This window comes from Bos indicus x Bos taurus, chromosome 12 (assembly GCF_003369695.1).
Source record: "Bos indicus x Bos taurus breed Angus x Brahman F1 hybrid chromosome 12, Bos_hybrid_MaternalHap_v2.0, whole genome shotgun sequence".
Taxonomy (NCBI): Eukaryota; Metazoa; Chordata; class Mammalia; order Artiodactyla; family Bovidae; genus Bos; species Bos indicus x Bos taurus.
The window spans coordinates 11,858,839-11,875,519 of record NC_040087.1 but is presented as its reverse complement, the minus strand read 5'-3'; the positions used below and the strand labels follow the sequence as shown (position 1 = coordinate 11,875,519).

The following is a 16,681-nucleotide window of genomic DNA, read 5'->3' as shown; positions in this document are numbered from 1 at the left end:
ATGACTTTGAGAGACTGCTCCAAAGAGTCAAGCTGGGGAGCCAGCATATGTAGGAGATTTTGCAATGAAGACCAGGTAGTTAGAACATCAAAAGAATACTGTTAATGAAGGAAGACCAGGTATCTGCAGTTAAGGAATGTAGTGCTTTTCTGTGTATGGGAGGGCGCAAAGTCAGGGCTCGCTCCTTTGAACCACGCTTCCGACAGCTGGGGCCGGTACCCTGTGCCTTCTCACCTCACGTCCCCTTAGAGTGCACTTTCAAGGGTGGCTGCAGCGGTGGGCAGCTTGCTTGCGTCCTGAGTCCCCTCAGGGCTCACTTTTGGGTGGGTGTAACGTGTGGATTGATGGCTGCAGCATTCTTTGTGTACTAATATGGCAGGCAGTATTTTAGTTCATGGTCTCTCCAGTCCAAAATATGACCAATGTTTGAGAGACACTTCACAACCAATTTTTGTCCCACATTGCTAGGAATGGTTATTCCTAGGTCAGGCAAAGGTTCTTCTTGATATACCACTCCAGGTGCTAATTTCTGGATTAGACCCCATTGATAATTTAAAATCCTCTGGATCCTCTGATTTACTAGTCTATTATGATCCAGAAAATGTTTTCTCTTGTTGCTTTTTCCCATATGTAGAATTACACTGTTACAATTATCCTATTTATTTTGAAAATTGTTAGTATGTAGAATTATAAATGTGATCTAATACCTCAAGATGTTTAGCCATTATCAATTTTTTTGCCTGGTTACACATTGGGTAATGTAAGAGATAAGAATCTTATAAAATAGGTAGGATATAAGTAATACAGCTAATAACATTGGCAAATGTAGCAGGGAGACACAAAGAATGAAGAAAATGGAAACAGAGAACAAATTAAAATAATGATTAGTATGACTTGTTATTAGTATAACTAGTTATAATAGGTTGCAATAAACCATCAAGTCCACAGAAAGCTAGCCAGAGAAGCCAAATTCTGGAAGGATCAGGTAGAGAGAAAAAATGTTGTATCTTTGTTTACAAAGGTATCGTTCATCAGTTTCTTGTAGGCCATAGCATGAGAGGTAAGTTTTTTTTTCTGGGAAACAAATATTAAAAGCCAATATGTTTCTGAGAAAGTCATAAAGTTATAAATCATATTTATCTAAAGACTATCAGAAACTTGTATTTGTTAAAAAGTCCTTTTTATGAGTCTTCTTGACTCCTTTTGTTGAACTATCAGTGTGAACTAATGATTGTCTATAAAGGACAAAAGTTAGACTGGCATGGTTAGAGATTTGAGTACAATGCAGTTGGCAAGAAACGGATATTTCTGTGACATGAAGCATTTTAAGAGAACCACGTGGTGCTAGTATTACCTGCCTGCCAGTGCAAGAGACTTAAGAGACCGGGGCTTGATCCCTGGGCTGGGAAGGTCCCCTGGAGGAGGGCATGGCAACCCGCTCCAGTTCTCTTGCCTGGAGAATCCCATGGACCAAGGAGCCTCATGGGCTACAGCCCATAGAGTCGCACACAGTTGGACACAACTGAAGTGACTTAGCACACACACAGAATTATGACTGATAACATTATATCAGGGCATATATCAGATTTTAGGAATTCCATATAAATTTTGGAATATCTATATTAATGAAATTCACCTATACATTATAACCTAAAGTTCATCTCCAGTCACTTGACAATGTTTCTCAAGTAATTCAACATACTAAATAAGCCTAATTAGTTTAACAGTCCTCTTTGAGGTGTCGCAGTGTTCCTTTGAAGAGTTGTTTTCAGTGCTCAGTTGTAAGTCATGTCCAACTCTTCGTGACCCCATGGATTTTAGCCCACCAGGCTCAGACTTTGTCTGTGAGATTTCCTAGGCAAGAATACTGGAGTGGGTTGCCATTGCCTTCTTCATTTGAAGAGTTAGCTGGAAGCTAAAAGAACTTGTTAGATTTTCATATTTGGGAAGTTTGTTAACAATATCAAAAAGGTTTTAAAACACAACAGGGAGGGAGGGGATATGTATACATATAGCTGGTTCATGTTGTACAGCAGAAACTAACGTAATATTATAAAGCAATTATACTCCAGTTTAAAAACAAGAACAAACACAATAGTATCATAGGTCATATGAATTGATATTTATTTAACCAAAGTCACAAATGATTTCAGAAAACAAATACAGATCACTTAAGGGCGCGGGAACTCACACAGTCTGTTATGAAAGGCAGACATACATGTATGGGGAGATGCAGAGTCTGGGCTCATTGAGCTCATTGCTTTGATATGCATCTCAGATAACTGGGGCCAGTATCCTGTGCTTTCTGATCAAAGGCAAAGAAAACTGCTTTCTTAAAAGACAGAGAAAATTAAATCTAGTCTTTTACCAGCTTACTTTTAACAACGAGATTCACTTAATTAACTTTAATCTAAATCTAGCCAATCCTGACCATCCACAAACCTTCCATCACTGTCTGTATCTGTCTTTGTCTAGTTTGTCCCTTAGTCTTTCCATCCAGAAACAACCAGCTCCAAGATAAACTTACTTTCTTTTCTCTTAATATCATGCAGTTCCATTTTTAATACCTTGTTTTCTGAAAAACACACATTCCACTTTCCTACTATATACTGAAATGTTTCCTTTATTATTTCTGTTAGCTTTAATTACATGTTTAAATTAGAATCCTCAACTCTTAAAAACCTTAATTTCTAGTGAAAACTAAGAAGTAAGCAATTATGAACTGTCTTTTAGTTAGCTTTCTGTAGATGGGTGAACATAAATACTAGGGATAATTTCTAAAAACCTTTCCTTTTTTATAGAGAACATCTCAGGGTGGCACCAAACATATTCATTAGTAGTCCTAAATAACTTTAGTTTCTCTGTTAAGTAATTGATAAATCTTATTTTATTTGAGAATGACTTAGTTATTTAATAAACTTCCGTCACTTAATTTAGCATAGCTCTAAATTCAAGTTGCCAAATATCTGGAGAGATTATTCTTAAGTAGACATTCCTTAAATATAATTATTCCTTAAAAGTTCTTCCAAAAACTATCTAATTTGCATTGAATTCACTTATAAATATTTAATTATACCAAGTTATTTTTCATACTCAGAGAAGGCAATGGCAGCCCACTCCAGTACTCTTGCCTGGAATAGATATTAACAAGTTTTATTTAACTTCCATTCACCTTGGTACAATAAGTATTGTACCTAATGTTGGTCACTCTAAAGACATGTCTATATTAATTAGCTCAACAAACTTAAACTAACCTTAAGACCAGATATTAACTTAATATTAAATATTTTCAATTAACATGAACCTGAAAGTCATTTTGATCAGTTTCTTTCTGTGTAGAAATATTTAGTTTGTAAGCATTTACTTTTGAGTCAATTAAATAGAGCTCTTATAAATTTAATTTTGATATTTTCTAGAGATAGAGATATCTCATATATATAATGTGTACAGAGATATATGAATAGACAAAACTAGAGAGCTCATGGCTTCACTTAAACTTAGAAATGAATCAGGTATTACAGTATAAACTTACCAGTTTGTAAATAACACTTGAGATGAATTAAATTGGGTTGCTTAGATGACTGAGACTTTACTATTTGTGGAAAAGAGGTTTAAAGATTTGTGTTTGTCTTTGATAAAGATTCTAAGAAGTCTATGAATTAGATTTTCAGTTGAGGGAGGCTTTCCAGTGGTTTGAATTTAAAATTACCACCTTTGTAATTTTTTTCCCTTGGCTTCAGATTTTGCCTGGCTGAGCTAATTAGACTCAATCTCAGGTCACTGTGGGCTGTATTTATGTTTCTAATTTGCAGAGATTTGCAGGACAAAGACAGTTGTTTTTAATTACCCAAAGAACTGTCACCTCTGCTGCTGCGAAGTCTCTTCAGTCGTGTCTGACTCTGTGTGACCCCTTAGACGGGAACCCACCAGGCTCCCCTGTCCCTGGGATTCTCCAGGCAAGAACACTGGAGTGGGTTGCCATTTCCTTTTCCAATGCATGAAAGTGAAAAGTGAAAGTGAAGTCGCTCAGTCATGTCCGACTCTTAGCGACCCCATGGACTTCAGCCCACCAGGTTCCTCCGTCCATGGGATTTTCCAGGCAAGAGCACTGGAGTGGGGTGCCCTCGCCTTCTCCAGTTTGTCACCTCAGTGATGTTAAAAGATTGATTTGCCCCTATATATATATATATATTTATATGTATTTTATTATATAATTATATATATAATATTTGAAAGTTGCTTTTCTGTATCAGAGATTTCTAACTAAAATTTAAGAGTTCTATGTTCTAGAATTTTAGAGTTTAGTCTATCATGCCTTCAAAAACTCATATAAAGCATTCAACAAAGAGCCTCTTTCTAAGTTCATAAGTTAAACCCAGAGCAAAATCACTGTTTTTATTTTTATTAGTCCTTGAATATTAGTTCCCACTTTTTTCTCCATTGTATGGTTCAGGTAACCCTATTGATTTCCTTTAATATATTTAATTAGTATTTCTTGACGAGCAAATCTATATGTTTTGTCTTATAATACCACACAGGGAAATATTCCTCAGTGAAACATGTCTGTCTCAGAATTAAAGAAAACAGATGTAGCCATCTTATATAAAACCAATGAAAATATATCAATTCTTATATACTTTATCTCAGTTCTATCTTTTATATCTTTAGCTTTCACTAGAATCCAATCAGCAAGTTTTGATCTTACAGAAGGAGTTCTAGAAGTTTTTCTTTTTATTCCCTGTCTATTTAATCTATTTTGTTTTTAAAGGCTCTGGGATCCCCATAGAGGGGGTTGAGCCATGAAACTCAGGCCCTTTTGTTAATGTTGATTAACTGGCCTAATTGTTGCCCAGGTAATTGTTGGTCAGGTATCTCAGTGGAATTTTTTTTCCAGCCCCTTAAACATAAACTTAAAAAATCTGGAGTAAATAGAGTGGACTTGTTTGGCTTTTAATGTTGGGGACCACATGGGGGTCCCTTCCGGTCCACTTAACCTTAGGTAGTGTAATATCAAAACCTTGTGTTTTAATCCCATAAGTGTCCATTTTATTTATTGCATTTTGAATAACCATTTAAAGATTTCTTTAACTATTTGGAATAAGTCTTTTTAAGATTTCTACCTGGTTGGAAAAAGTATCCAGACTTTCCTTACAGTTTTTTTTCCTGTTAACATTAATTATTCTAATGTTTTTATTAGCATCTGTAAGACCCATTGAGGGGAAGCAAAGACCACAAATAAAACTTCCCAAACTGTTTTTTTCTTACTTGTTTTAAACTAAGGAAGTTCTGAGGATAGCCATTACATATATTTCCTTTTTCCCATCTTTAATTTAATTTTTATAGATAACAGTAAAACAGCCGTTTATAATGACAGCTCTGTAAAAACTTACTAATTTAGAAGCTTCTCTAAAGGATTCATCATTTGGCTATTAATGAGATATATACTAACAGTGATTCCAACTAATAAGATGTAAGAGGCTTCCCTGTAAGAGAACGGGGAGGATGTCACCTAAATAAAATTCTTAAAGTTTACTTCCCCAAATAGTATGACAGAGGTCAAGTTTTCAAAATACACACACATACACAAACAAAACTCCCTAAGAAGATCAGGCAGAACATTTATTGATACATCTCAAAGACACAGGAAGAGAAATGCAAGTCCCCTCTACAAAGATTTTGTTTAAGGTCAGAATTCTGAAAAGATATTTTTTATCAAGCCAAATTTTTAACTTAGCTGCATGCACACACACACACACACACACACACACCCCAGTTTGGTCATGTAAGGTTAAGATCTTTTTTTAGTATAATTTAGGTACTTCAAGTGTGATCTGGCTGGAGTATTAGTTGGAGGCTGGTTTCCAATTCTCCTTTAAATATTTCAAGTCATTCTCCTCCCCAAGCTCTCAACTCAGACCTCTGGATTTCTTTTACTGAGCTAATTCCAGACTCCCCTATCTTCCAGTTAGGGATGTCTCAGTGTTTTTCAACAGGGCTCCCCTAATACCTTTAGATTAGGGGGGGTCACTCCCTAATATCTTTAAACTGGAGAGGCGGGTACCTGTTAGATGCTGCCAAATGAAACTCAGAGTCATCAGCCATTAACAGGAGATCCTGGAGCCAGGAGAGACCCAGATTCATCTGGACTCTGTGGAGGTGGACGGGCACGAGGCCTCTGTTCTGTCAGCGTTCTGGATCCCCAGAGAGTTTAGGCAAAGGAGAGAAGTATGCCCTGCTTGGTTGACAAAACTGTTGTCTAAAAAAAGTGCACAGCCTAGAAGTTGAGAGTTACGTCTTATTTGGCAGACTTTCTGAGGACTTCGAACCCAGGACATAGCATCTCAAGAGACTGCTCCAAAGAGGCAATGAGGGGGAGTCAGAGTATGTAGGAGATTTTGCAGTAAAGATCAGCTACTCAGAACACATCAAAAGATCACTGTTAATGAAAGAAAAAAAAAAAAACAAACCAAAAAACAGATAACCCAAGTTAAGGAATTTAATGCTTTTCTATGGATCAGTCCAGTTCAGTTTAGTTGCTCAGTCATGTCCGACTCTTTGCGATCCCATGGACTGCAGCACACCAGGCTTCCCTGTCCGTCACCAACTCCCGGAGCTTGCTCAAACTCGTGTCCATTGAGTAGGTGATGCCATCCAACCATCTCATCTTCTGTTGAAGGAGATTCCCGCCTTCAATCTTTCCCAGCATCAAGGTCTTAGCCAATGAGTCAGTTCTTCACATCAGGTGGCCAAAGGATTGGAGTTTCAGCTTCAGCATCAGTCCTTCCAATGAATATTCAGGACTGATTTCCTTTAGGATGGACTGGTTGGATCTCCTTGCAGTCCAAGGGACTCTCAAGAGTCTTCTTCAGCATCACAGTTCGAAGGCATTAGTTCTTCGGTGCTCAACCTTTTATATTGTCCAGCTCTCACATCCATACATGACTACTGGAAAAACCATAGCTTTGACTAGATGGACCTTTGTCAGTAAAGTAACGTCTCTGAGATGAAAAGCATCATTTTCTCAGGTAGATCTGGTAGAGCTGGTTGTAGATGGCTGGACAACACATACAGAGAACATAGAGTTCTGTTCTTCTCATGTTAAATTTGAGGTGTGTCTGGAATTTTGAAGTGTCCAAAAGGCTACTGAGAGGTGTGGAACTCAGGAGAGAGATCTCAGCCAAAGTAGACACATAAGACTTTAATTGTACAGAGGTCAAAGGGGGGCCATTGGTATGAATTAGATGATTCAGCAAAGTGTAGCATGGTAACAGCAGTTAGCCAAGAACATTGGCATTTGAGGCAGGAAGGACAAATGCCCCCACCCCGTGAGTGTCGTTTTCCTCTTTGCCGCAGCAGGCATGCTAATTGATCACTGCCCTGTTTATTAGTTAATAATAATCATTATTAGTTGTTGGGCTGGCTGCGTTTTTGCCGCTATGAGAGCTTTTCTCCAGTTGTGGTGAGCAGGGGCCCCTCTCTAGTTGTGGTGCGCGGGCTTCCCATTGCAGTGGACCCACTTCTTGCGGAGCACAAGCTGTAGGGTGCTTGGGCTTTGGGAGTTGCGGTTCCCAGGCTCCAGAGCACAGGCTCAGTAGTCGTGGTACATGGGCGTAGTTGCGCCATGGTATGTGGGGTCTTCCTGGACCGGAGAGCAAACCTGTTTCTCCTTCATTGGCAGGTGGATTCTTTACCTTTGAGCCAACCAGGGAAGCCCACTACACTGTTTCTTAATGAGTCCAGTTTCCATTGTGAATTCTTCTTTGGGGTTTTTGGAAGCCTGTTACTTGATTCCCAAATGTTATCTTTTTGTTATGAGGTTCTAGTTTAATTCCATTTTGATCAGAAAGTATACTTTGTATGATTTCAGTCCTTTGAAATTTATTAAGACTTGCATTATGGTGCAGCCAGAGATCTAGTTTGGTGACTGTTGGCGTGTGTATTTACAGAGAATTCTGCCATTGTTGGGTGTAGTGTTCTATAAGGGTGATTTAGGGTAAGTGGTTTATAATGTTTTCAGGTCTTTGCTTCTACACTTGGTCTTAGCCAAAAGGTCAGGAAGGGATCATCTCTACTTCTATATTCTTCTTTTTTTCCCCTCCTCTTCCATCACTTGTGAGAGAGACGTATTAAGATATGATTTTAAAGCTGTCTCCTGTCACCTTTCAGACCTGTCATTTTGCTTCGTGTTTACTCCCTGGTCGCCCCTTGCCGGGCACCACCTTAGATTTGCCGTGTTTGTCGTCTGACTGCGCTCGCCCCCTCCGTGCGCTCGCCCCCGCCTCCGTGCGCTCGCCCTCTCCGTGCGCTCGCCCCCGCCTCCGTGCGCTCGCCCTTGCGCCTGCAGGCCCGGTGGCGGTAATGCCTTTCTGTTCTTGCTAGTCCCAGGGCACTGCTCCATCTTTGTTGGTTTTCCCAGACTCTGCCCACACCTTCATAAATGCTTCCTTAATTATTCTCTCCTCAGTTTGAATGAACTATCAGTTTCTTGCTGGGGCCGTGATTGATAATGGATGTATTTAGGAAAAGCACTTCAGTCAGTAGGAAAATCCAGCTCAAAAGCCTAAAATGCATACATGTCTGACATGCTGAAGGAACAGTGAGAGACCTTGCGCTGAGTAGGAGAGAGGAGGACGCTAGTAGGAGATGACTGGAGAAGGGAAGTGGGGAGCCGGATCAGAAATAGCCTTTTAGGCCATTGCAGAGATGGGGGTTGAGCAGAGGACTGGCATCACTGCATTCCTGTGTTCTTGTGATCACTGTGGGTGCTCTGTTGAGCATTAACTGTAGAGTGCGAGCATTGAGACTGGAGATGTGTAAGGAGGTGAGAGAACGCTGTTTAAAGGAGAAACTGGATTGAAGTCGTAAACCCCTAACTGGCTTGGGTAGGCACTGTGGTGGTGGAGGATGGCGGGAGAAGTGGGCAGTACTACATATATATATATATTTTTTTTTTTAATTAATTAATTAAGTTTTGGCTGCCTGGGTTCTCATTGCTGTGCGTGGGCTTTCTCTAGTTGTGGTGAGAGTGGGCTACTCTGGTTTTGGCGAGTGGGCTTCTCATTGAGGTGGCTTCTCTTGTGGCAGAGCTCACGCTCTAGAGCATAGGCTCAGTAGCTGTGGTGCTTAAGCTTAATTTCCCCTGAGGTGTGTGGCACCTTCTGAGACCAGGGATCGAACCCCTGTCCCCTGCATTGGCATGTGGATTCTTAACCACTAGATCACCAGGGAAGCCCAATACTACATGTACTGACAGAGTCAGTACTGTTTTCTGGTGGGTGTGGGAGAGAGCAGTTAAGACGGGCTGTAAGATTTCTGGTCTGAGAAACTGGAAGCATTAAGTTGCCATTAGCTGAATTGGGGGATACTGTGGGTGGAGCACGCACAGATCAGAAGTTCAGTTTTGCATATGCCAACTGGCAGGTGACTGTTAGGCATCTCAGAGACTGTTGTTGCCCATGCTTTGAGTTCTGTGGTCTAGATCACAGGTATAAATTTGGGAGCAAGCAATATATTGCACTTAAAGGCACAAGACCAGGTGAGCTCATCAAGAAGCGATTATAGACAGAAAAGAGGCCAGAATGGGGCCTCCACACCCAATAAGAAGTTGAAGAGCAGAAGAAGGAAAGGCAAAGAAAGCTTGAGTCATAATGAGGTAGGAGGAGGAGCAAGGAGGTGAGGGGGCAAGGAGGAGGGAGAGGGGAGAGGGAAAGAGAGAGAGAAGCGGCAGTTGGGGGGCGTTACGGGGGTGGGGGCTGGTGGTTGGGGGAGGCTGTCCATGCTGGGGTGGGGAGGGTGTCCCTGCCTGGCCAGCATGCTTGCAGGCAGGGTCCCAGCTTGACCCTGGAAGTCGGTGGTTCGAGCTTCCAGCTCTGTGTACACAGGCAGTCAGACTCTGACTAATGACGTAGGCTGGGTCGATTCAGTTTTCCTGCCTGTGAGGTTGAGTCATGACGGAGTTAGGAAAACTGCAAGAACAGTTTACTTAGGACAGTGTGCTTTTTATTAGAAGATGCCTATGAAGACTTGAAAGATGAAGAGTCATGACTTTTGCTTCTTAAGATAGTGTTTTTTAAACTCTCCTACAGGTTTGAGACATATCAAAATAAAAGGGGAGAAAGTTGTCCCCTGCCCATGGTGTTCCACAGTGAAGCTGGTGGTGCTGGGGCTGGTCTCTCAGTGAGTTGCTCCTGGGATGTGTCTTGGACTGCACATCCTGTGGCCTTTCCTGGCATACTGTGGGCTAGTTCAGAGCCTAGGTCTCTTCATGGTGTTGTGTTTTTGGTTCCTGTGAGCTACTTCACAGAACTGCAGTAACAAAACCCCCAATGTCCTTGTACTGAGCTAGTTTGAGATGGCATTTCTGTTACAGCAATTCTATGAAATAGCTCACAGATGCCTTGGGTGACTTAAGAGTCAAGATTAAATGAAATAGTGTAAATACATGAGTCTTTAACAGTATTTTGGCTTTCCTTGTGGCTCAGTGATAAAGAATCTGCCTGCCAATTCAGGAGAAATAAGTTTGATCCTTGATTCAGGAAGATCCCCTGGAGAAGGAAATGGCAACCCACTCTAGTATTCTTGCTTGGAAATCCCATGGACAGAAGAGCCTGGCAGGCTACAGTCCATGGGGTCACAAAGAGTTGGACACGACTGAAGCGACTTAGCACGCATGCATGTGTAACTTATACTGTAGATGCCAGTTTCACATCACAGGGCCTGACGTGGACAGGTGAGGCTGTGGTCGCCTGACACTCATATCTGTGATACACCCATCCCTGTCTGTAGTCAGGAGCATCAGGATTGCAAAAGGCATAGGGTGTTGCTTTCTTAACTTGTTTCTTATGATGATTGTGTTTCTGTATTCTCTTTTTAGGTGATACAGTTAATATTGGAGATGTATCCTACAAGTTGAAAAATCCTAAGAACCCAGAACTTGTGCCACAAAACTACAGTAAGAAATAATCATTTATTTATGAATTTTTCACTTTGTATCACTTCATCCATGAATGTTTTAGTAGAATCTTTGTCTACATCTTGCTATTTCTGTTTGAATTGGGATAAAATTTAGACTTAATAAGATTCACAGATCTTAGGCGTTCGTTTTGATTAGTTTGACAGTTTTGTAAATGTGTGTGGGCACCAACATTGCTCTCCTCACCCTGAACGGTCTCTTGTGCCCCTTCCCTCTACCCGGCTCTGGAAGCCATTGCTCTCGCTTCTGCTGTGGCAGATTAGTTTTGCCTATTCTTCAGCTTTCTATAAATAGAATCCTATAGTTAAGGTATAGTTTTTGTGTCTGTGTGTTTCTCTGTGTGTTTGGTTTCTTTCCGTCAAGATAATACTTGTGAGATTCATCCATATTCCTGTACCTATCAGCTTGCCTTTCATTGCTGAGTAATTTTCCATTGTATAATTATATATCATAATTTATTTGTTCTGTTGATGGACATTTGGATGGTTTCCATTTTTGGACTCTTATGAATGAGGTACTGTGAACATTTCTGTACAGGGCTTGTGGTCACAAGTTTTCACTTATCTTAAACAAATAACTAGGAGTTGATGTGTCATAGGGTAGATACCTGTTTAACTGTACTCAGCACTGCCATACAGTTCTCCAAAGCAGTTGGACTGTTTTACCCTTTGACCAACAGCAATGTTCCCCATCCTTGCCAACACTGGTATTTCTAGTCTTTTTGGTTTTACTCATTCTACTAGGTATGAAATGGTAACTCATCATGGTTTTTGTTTTATAACAGCTTTATTGAAATGTAGTTAATAAACCACAAAATTTACCTTTTTAAAGTGTGCCACTCAGTGGTTTTAGAATATTTCCAAAATTGTGCGACCATGCCCCTATGTAAGTTGAGAACATTTTTTAAGTCAACAAGAAACCTCACATCCATTCATGGTTACCCCCTGTTTCCTCCTCCTCCACTTCCCCTCGCTGCCCCTCTAGCCTTTGGCAGTCATTAATACACTTTCTGTTTCTGTGGATTTGCTTGTTCTGACATTTCATATAGATGGGATCATCTGACATGTATTCTTTGTGTTTGGCTTATTTCACTTCTCGTGTTTTCAGGGTGCATCCGTGTTGTAGCATGTATCAGTGCTTCATTCCTTTTTACGGCTAGATAATGTTTCATTGTATGGATATATCACTCTGTGTTTTATTCATTCATCAGCTTGGGAATATTATGAATAATACTGCTATGAATGTTCATATACAAGTTTTGTATGGACGTATGTTTTCAGTTTTCTTGGGTATATACCTGCTCCTGCTGCTGCTGCTGCTAAGTCTCTTCAGTCGTGTCCGACTCTGTGTGACCCCATAGACAGCAGCCCACCAGGCTCCCCCGTCCCTGGGATTCTCCAGGCGAGAACACTGGAGTGGGTTGCCATTTCCTTCTCCAGTGCATGAAAGTGAAAGTGAAGTCGCTCAGTCGTGTCCGACTCTGCGACCCCATGGACTGCAGCCTACCAGGCTCCTCCGTCCATGGGATTTTCCAGGCAAGAGTACTGGAGTGGGGTGCCATTGCCTTCTCCGGGTGTATACCTAGGAGTAGAATTACTAGGTGATACGATAACTCTATGTTTAACATTTTCAGGAATTATCAAACTTTTTCCAAAGAGGTGGTACCATTTTACCTTCCCACTAGCAATGTATGAGGATTCTAGTTTCTTCGTATCTTCACCAATACTTGTTATTGTCTTTTTTAGGGTAGCCATTTTCATGAGTATGAAATGGTATTTTATTATTGTTTTGATTTGCATGTCTCTAATGACCTACCATCATTTCTTTGCTCAAAATCATGTCAATTCTCTTCTCAAAATCCCTTAAACGGACTCCTTAGGAACAAAGGCCTTTACGTTTTATGATCCAGTTTTAGCCTTATTTCCTGTGACTGTCCTTCCCCTAGTCTATGTTCCAGTCATCGGGCACAATATAATTTTTTGTTCACGCTTCAGATTCTTTCAGTAGACCATGTGCTTCTTAAGGGAGAAGATCTCACTTTCATCCAATACACAGTTCCCCTGACTCTGCCTCCTAAAAGGCTCTGCGCTCCGTCCCCTCCACTCTGTTGTGCTTTTCCTTTACTATATATATATATATATTTTTTTTTGAGTTATTTTCCTCAAAAAATAGTACCCTAGTGGTAACTCTAGGGATTAAAATTAGCAGTTTAACTTAAAACAAACCTGTTCAGATTAATACTAACTTAATTTCAATAGTATATAAAAACTTTGCTCCAATATAGCTGTTCCCTTCTACTTCTTTTGTATTGTTATTGTCATACAAATTATATCTTTGTATGTTAAAAGTCTTGCTGCACAATTAAAAAAACATTTATTTATTTACTTGGCTGTGTTGGGTGTTAGTTGTACCACGTGGGCTTCTCTCTAGCTGCGGCTCTTGGACTTAGTAGCCCCGCAGCAAGTGGGATCTTAGTTCCCGACCAGGGTTTGAATCCGCGTCCTCTGCATTGAAAGGCAAATTCTTAACCCCTGGACCACTAGGGAAGTCCCTTTGCACAGGCTTCTCGTTGCAGTGGCTTCTCTTGTTGCGGAGCATCGGCTGTAGGCGCGCAGGCTTCGGTCGTTGCAGCACGTGGGCTCGGTAGCTACGGCTGGCAGGCTCTCGAGCACGGACTCAGTAGTGACTGTGGCGCCCGGGCTCAGTTGCTCCGCGGCAGCGGGATCTTCCCGGACCAGGGGTTGAACCTGTGTCCCCTGTGTTGACAGGTGGATTCTTATCCATTGTACCCCCAGGGAAGTTCCGCCTTTTCTTCTTTTAACAACTAAGATGCCACAGTCCCCTGGCTGGGGTCTGCTGACATACTCTGTTGTAATCAAAGTACTTATCCATTTTGAGGATCTTCTTATTTGAGAGAATTAATAAGGTCATCTGTATCAGCTTCAGGAACTCAAGGGATCCTAGCAATAATATCAGTTTTTAAAACTTAGAAGCCTATTCTTTGAAAGTATTCTCGTATTTTACAAATAACTGAAGGGCTGGCTGAGACCAAGTCCCAAAGTGTAAAAGGTATCTGTTTCTAAATATAGCAAAACTCCCATAAATTGTCACCAAAATCCCCCAGAAAAACAAAGAAAAGCCCTCCACATTTTCTGGCTTACATACTTTCAATTTTTATTATTGTTTGTATGCATCTCTTATGTAATCACAAGTTTTCATTTCTTTTGTGTTTTGTTACTAGTAGCTTACCCTTTGAAATTTATCAGAGGAGAGTTTATACTGTAAGCAATCGGGTGGTCTGTGCCTGCTACCCATTCATCATTGTTTCTCCCATATATCAAGCTGACCATATATCCAGCATATGTTTTACCCGGTAGTAAATTGCTACATCGCTCTATTAGTCTTATGAGAAACTGTGCCATGTATACAAAAAAGATGGTTGGGAGTTTGGCTGTCTTGAAATAGGAAAAGTGGCCAAGCTAATTTGACCACACTCTCATGCATTCACATAGGCATTTTGTGGTTGCTACATATTTAGATAGATATATTGTATTGTATAATATAACATGTTTTTATGCATCTATTTACTGTATTGTGTTCACATATTGTATTCTTTGAAGTTTTTCTTCCTCTCTCAAGGACTATTTCCAGAATGGGAAAATTATAGTTCTTTGGCTTCATTCTTGCTATAACATGACTGATAAGTCATTATGGGTTTTGATTATGAGAGGACTTTGATGGATTTTTTTTCTCCTCTGGACTTATTTTTAAAAATATGTTAAAGTACTTTGGAGAGGATGTTTTGATGAGGTTTGGTGCTTCATTGAAGTACCAAAAGGTACTAAAGGTACCAAAAAGTGTCCCTTTCCTTCTTGTATCTATGCTTCATTTTAGCTTTTTGCCTTTTGGATATTCAGTATTTTGAAATGAAACATAAAATGATAGACTTTTGTTCAGGAGAGGAACTTTAGCAATTATTGTCCTCTCTGGAACTCATTTCACAGCCAGGAAAGTAGGACCTGGAAGAGGTAAGAAGACTAATTAATTAGTAGCAAAACCCAGATTTCCATACTTCCGTTTGATTTTCCTTTTAGTCTGCCATGGTGTCTCTGGCTGCTTTCTTTAGAGTAAGTCCTGGGATGCTAGAAAACTCTTTTGGAATTTAGAAGTGTGAAGGATTGTTGAAAAATATTGAAATAGTTGAAGCATGGTATCAACTATCTTAACATTATTTTTCAGAGCATTGAAAATCACTGTTGTATTCCAGTAATGAAGAAATAAAAGTCACAGTATTGAACTATGATCCCTGATATTATTATTTAACATCTATTTAATGGAATGGTAGAAATACTGCTAATTGGCAGAAACTATAGTCTGGAGATATTCTTAAGTAGAAGTCTAAAATTCAGTTAAAAACCACACAAAAGCAATATTGTCAAAATGAAATTTCTTAATTCGTTGACCATTTGATTGAGGTAATGAGTGCTTAATAATTTGTAGTCATTGTCAGCTTCTCATCTGAACTGTTGTCTGCTTTCATAGCACTGGACACAGCAATACATCTTTTTAGCTCCAATATCTGGCCCAGTGCCTGGCACATAATAGACAGCAGTTGGACTGTTCTTTAGTTTTTTTTTATTATCTAGGTCTTGTCACCTCCTGCCTTGACCATTATAACTTCCACTTGTCATCTTAGTCCCTAGTCTCTCACCTGCAAGTGTTAAAGTGGATAATTGAAGCCTTTCTGGCCTTTCTGTATAAAAACCAAATCTCAAGGCTTAGCTGAAATTGGCCACTGCTGAAAAGGGGTTTCTTCATGTATTTGTGCTTGAAGTTAAACTATATTGTATCAAAGCTAGTATTTCTTCCAGGATTTGACTTATGAAGTAGTGCTCCAGGGTAGCAGGTTTTCAATAGATAACTTTAAACCTGACCTCAGTTATATTTCTGCTTCCTTACATAATCTTGTTGCAGTCAGTGAACCAATTATATGTGAGGTCAGTTGAGGTTTACTGGACACACTGAACTCTTATCTAAGCAATTAGGCCCATAAAGATTTACTGCAAGAATTACAATATTGTGCTTTTAAAATGGTGAGTTTGGGCCTCATTAACAGGATAAGATTTTTTAGTGTCTATGTGGGGAAACCTTTGTCTTTAGTTTGCAAGTAATTTTAAGCGGTTTGAGAGACTCACCAGTGTTACAGAATAGCATGGGGAACCTATGTCACCTTTGTGTCAGGATAGATAGTGCACTAAATTGCAGCTACTTGTCAGTTTTAATGACTTAGTGACAGAGGTTACACGAAAGCCTCCAGGGAAGTGTTACCTAAGATTCCCTGACTTAGTAATCAGTGCTTGAGAAACAGTCTGAGAACCTAAGCCTCCAATCCTTATGATTTGCCTTATTTTTACTATTGTCCTAATTGCTTCTCGTTATATGAGAATTTACTTTGGGAAAAGGATTTCGTTTGAGATTTCTTTAGATACATTTTTAAGAATAGCACTCTCAAAAGGATGAGCCCCCTCAACTTTTAAAGCTCTTAAACATGCCCTGAAGTCTCCTCTAGAGTCTCTGAGTGCTCAAGAATTGATGCTTTTGAACTGTGGTGTTGGAGAAGACTCTTGAGAGTCCCTTGGACTGCAAGGAGATCCAACCAGTCCATTCTGAAGGAGATCAGCCCTGGGATTTCTTTGGAATGAATGATGC

At 40.1% G+C, this 16,681-nt stretch overlaps 1 protein-coding gene across 4 annotated transcripts in view; it reads left to right on the top strand.

Moving 5' to 3' along the window:
- VWA8 (von Willebrand factor A domain containing 8) overlaps positions 1–16,681 on the top strand; it is a 401,096-nt gene that overhangs the window by 8,841 nt on the left and 375,574 nt on the right. For all 4 annotated transcript variants that reach the window (XM_027557142.1, XM_027557141.1, XM_027557144.1 and 1 more), the window contains exon 2: positions 10,874–10,951. In XM_027557142.1, coding sequence (XP_027412943.1) covers positions 10,874–10,951 — 78 coding nt within the window. The remainder of the gene's footprint in view (positions 1–10,873; positions 10,952–16,681) is intronic.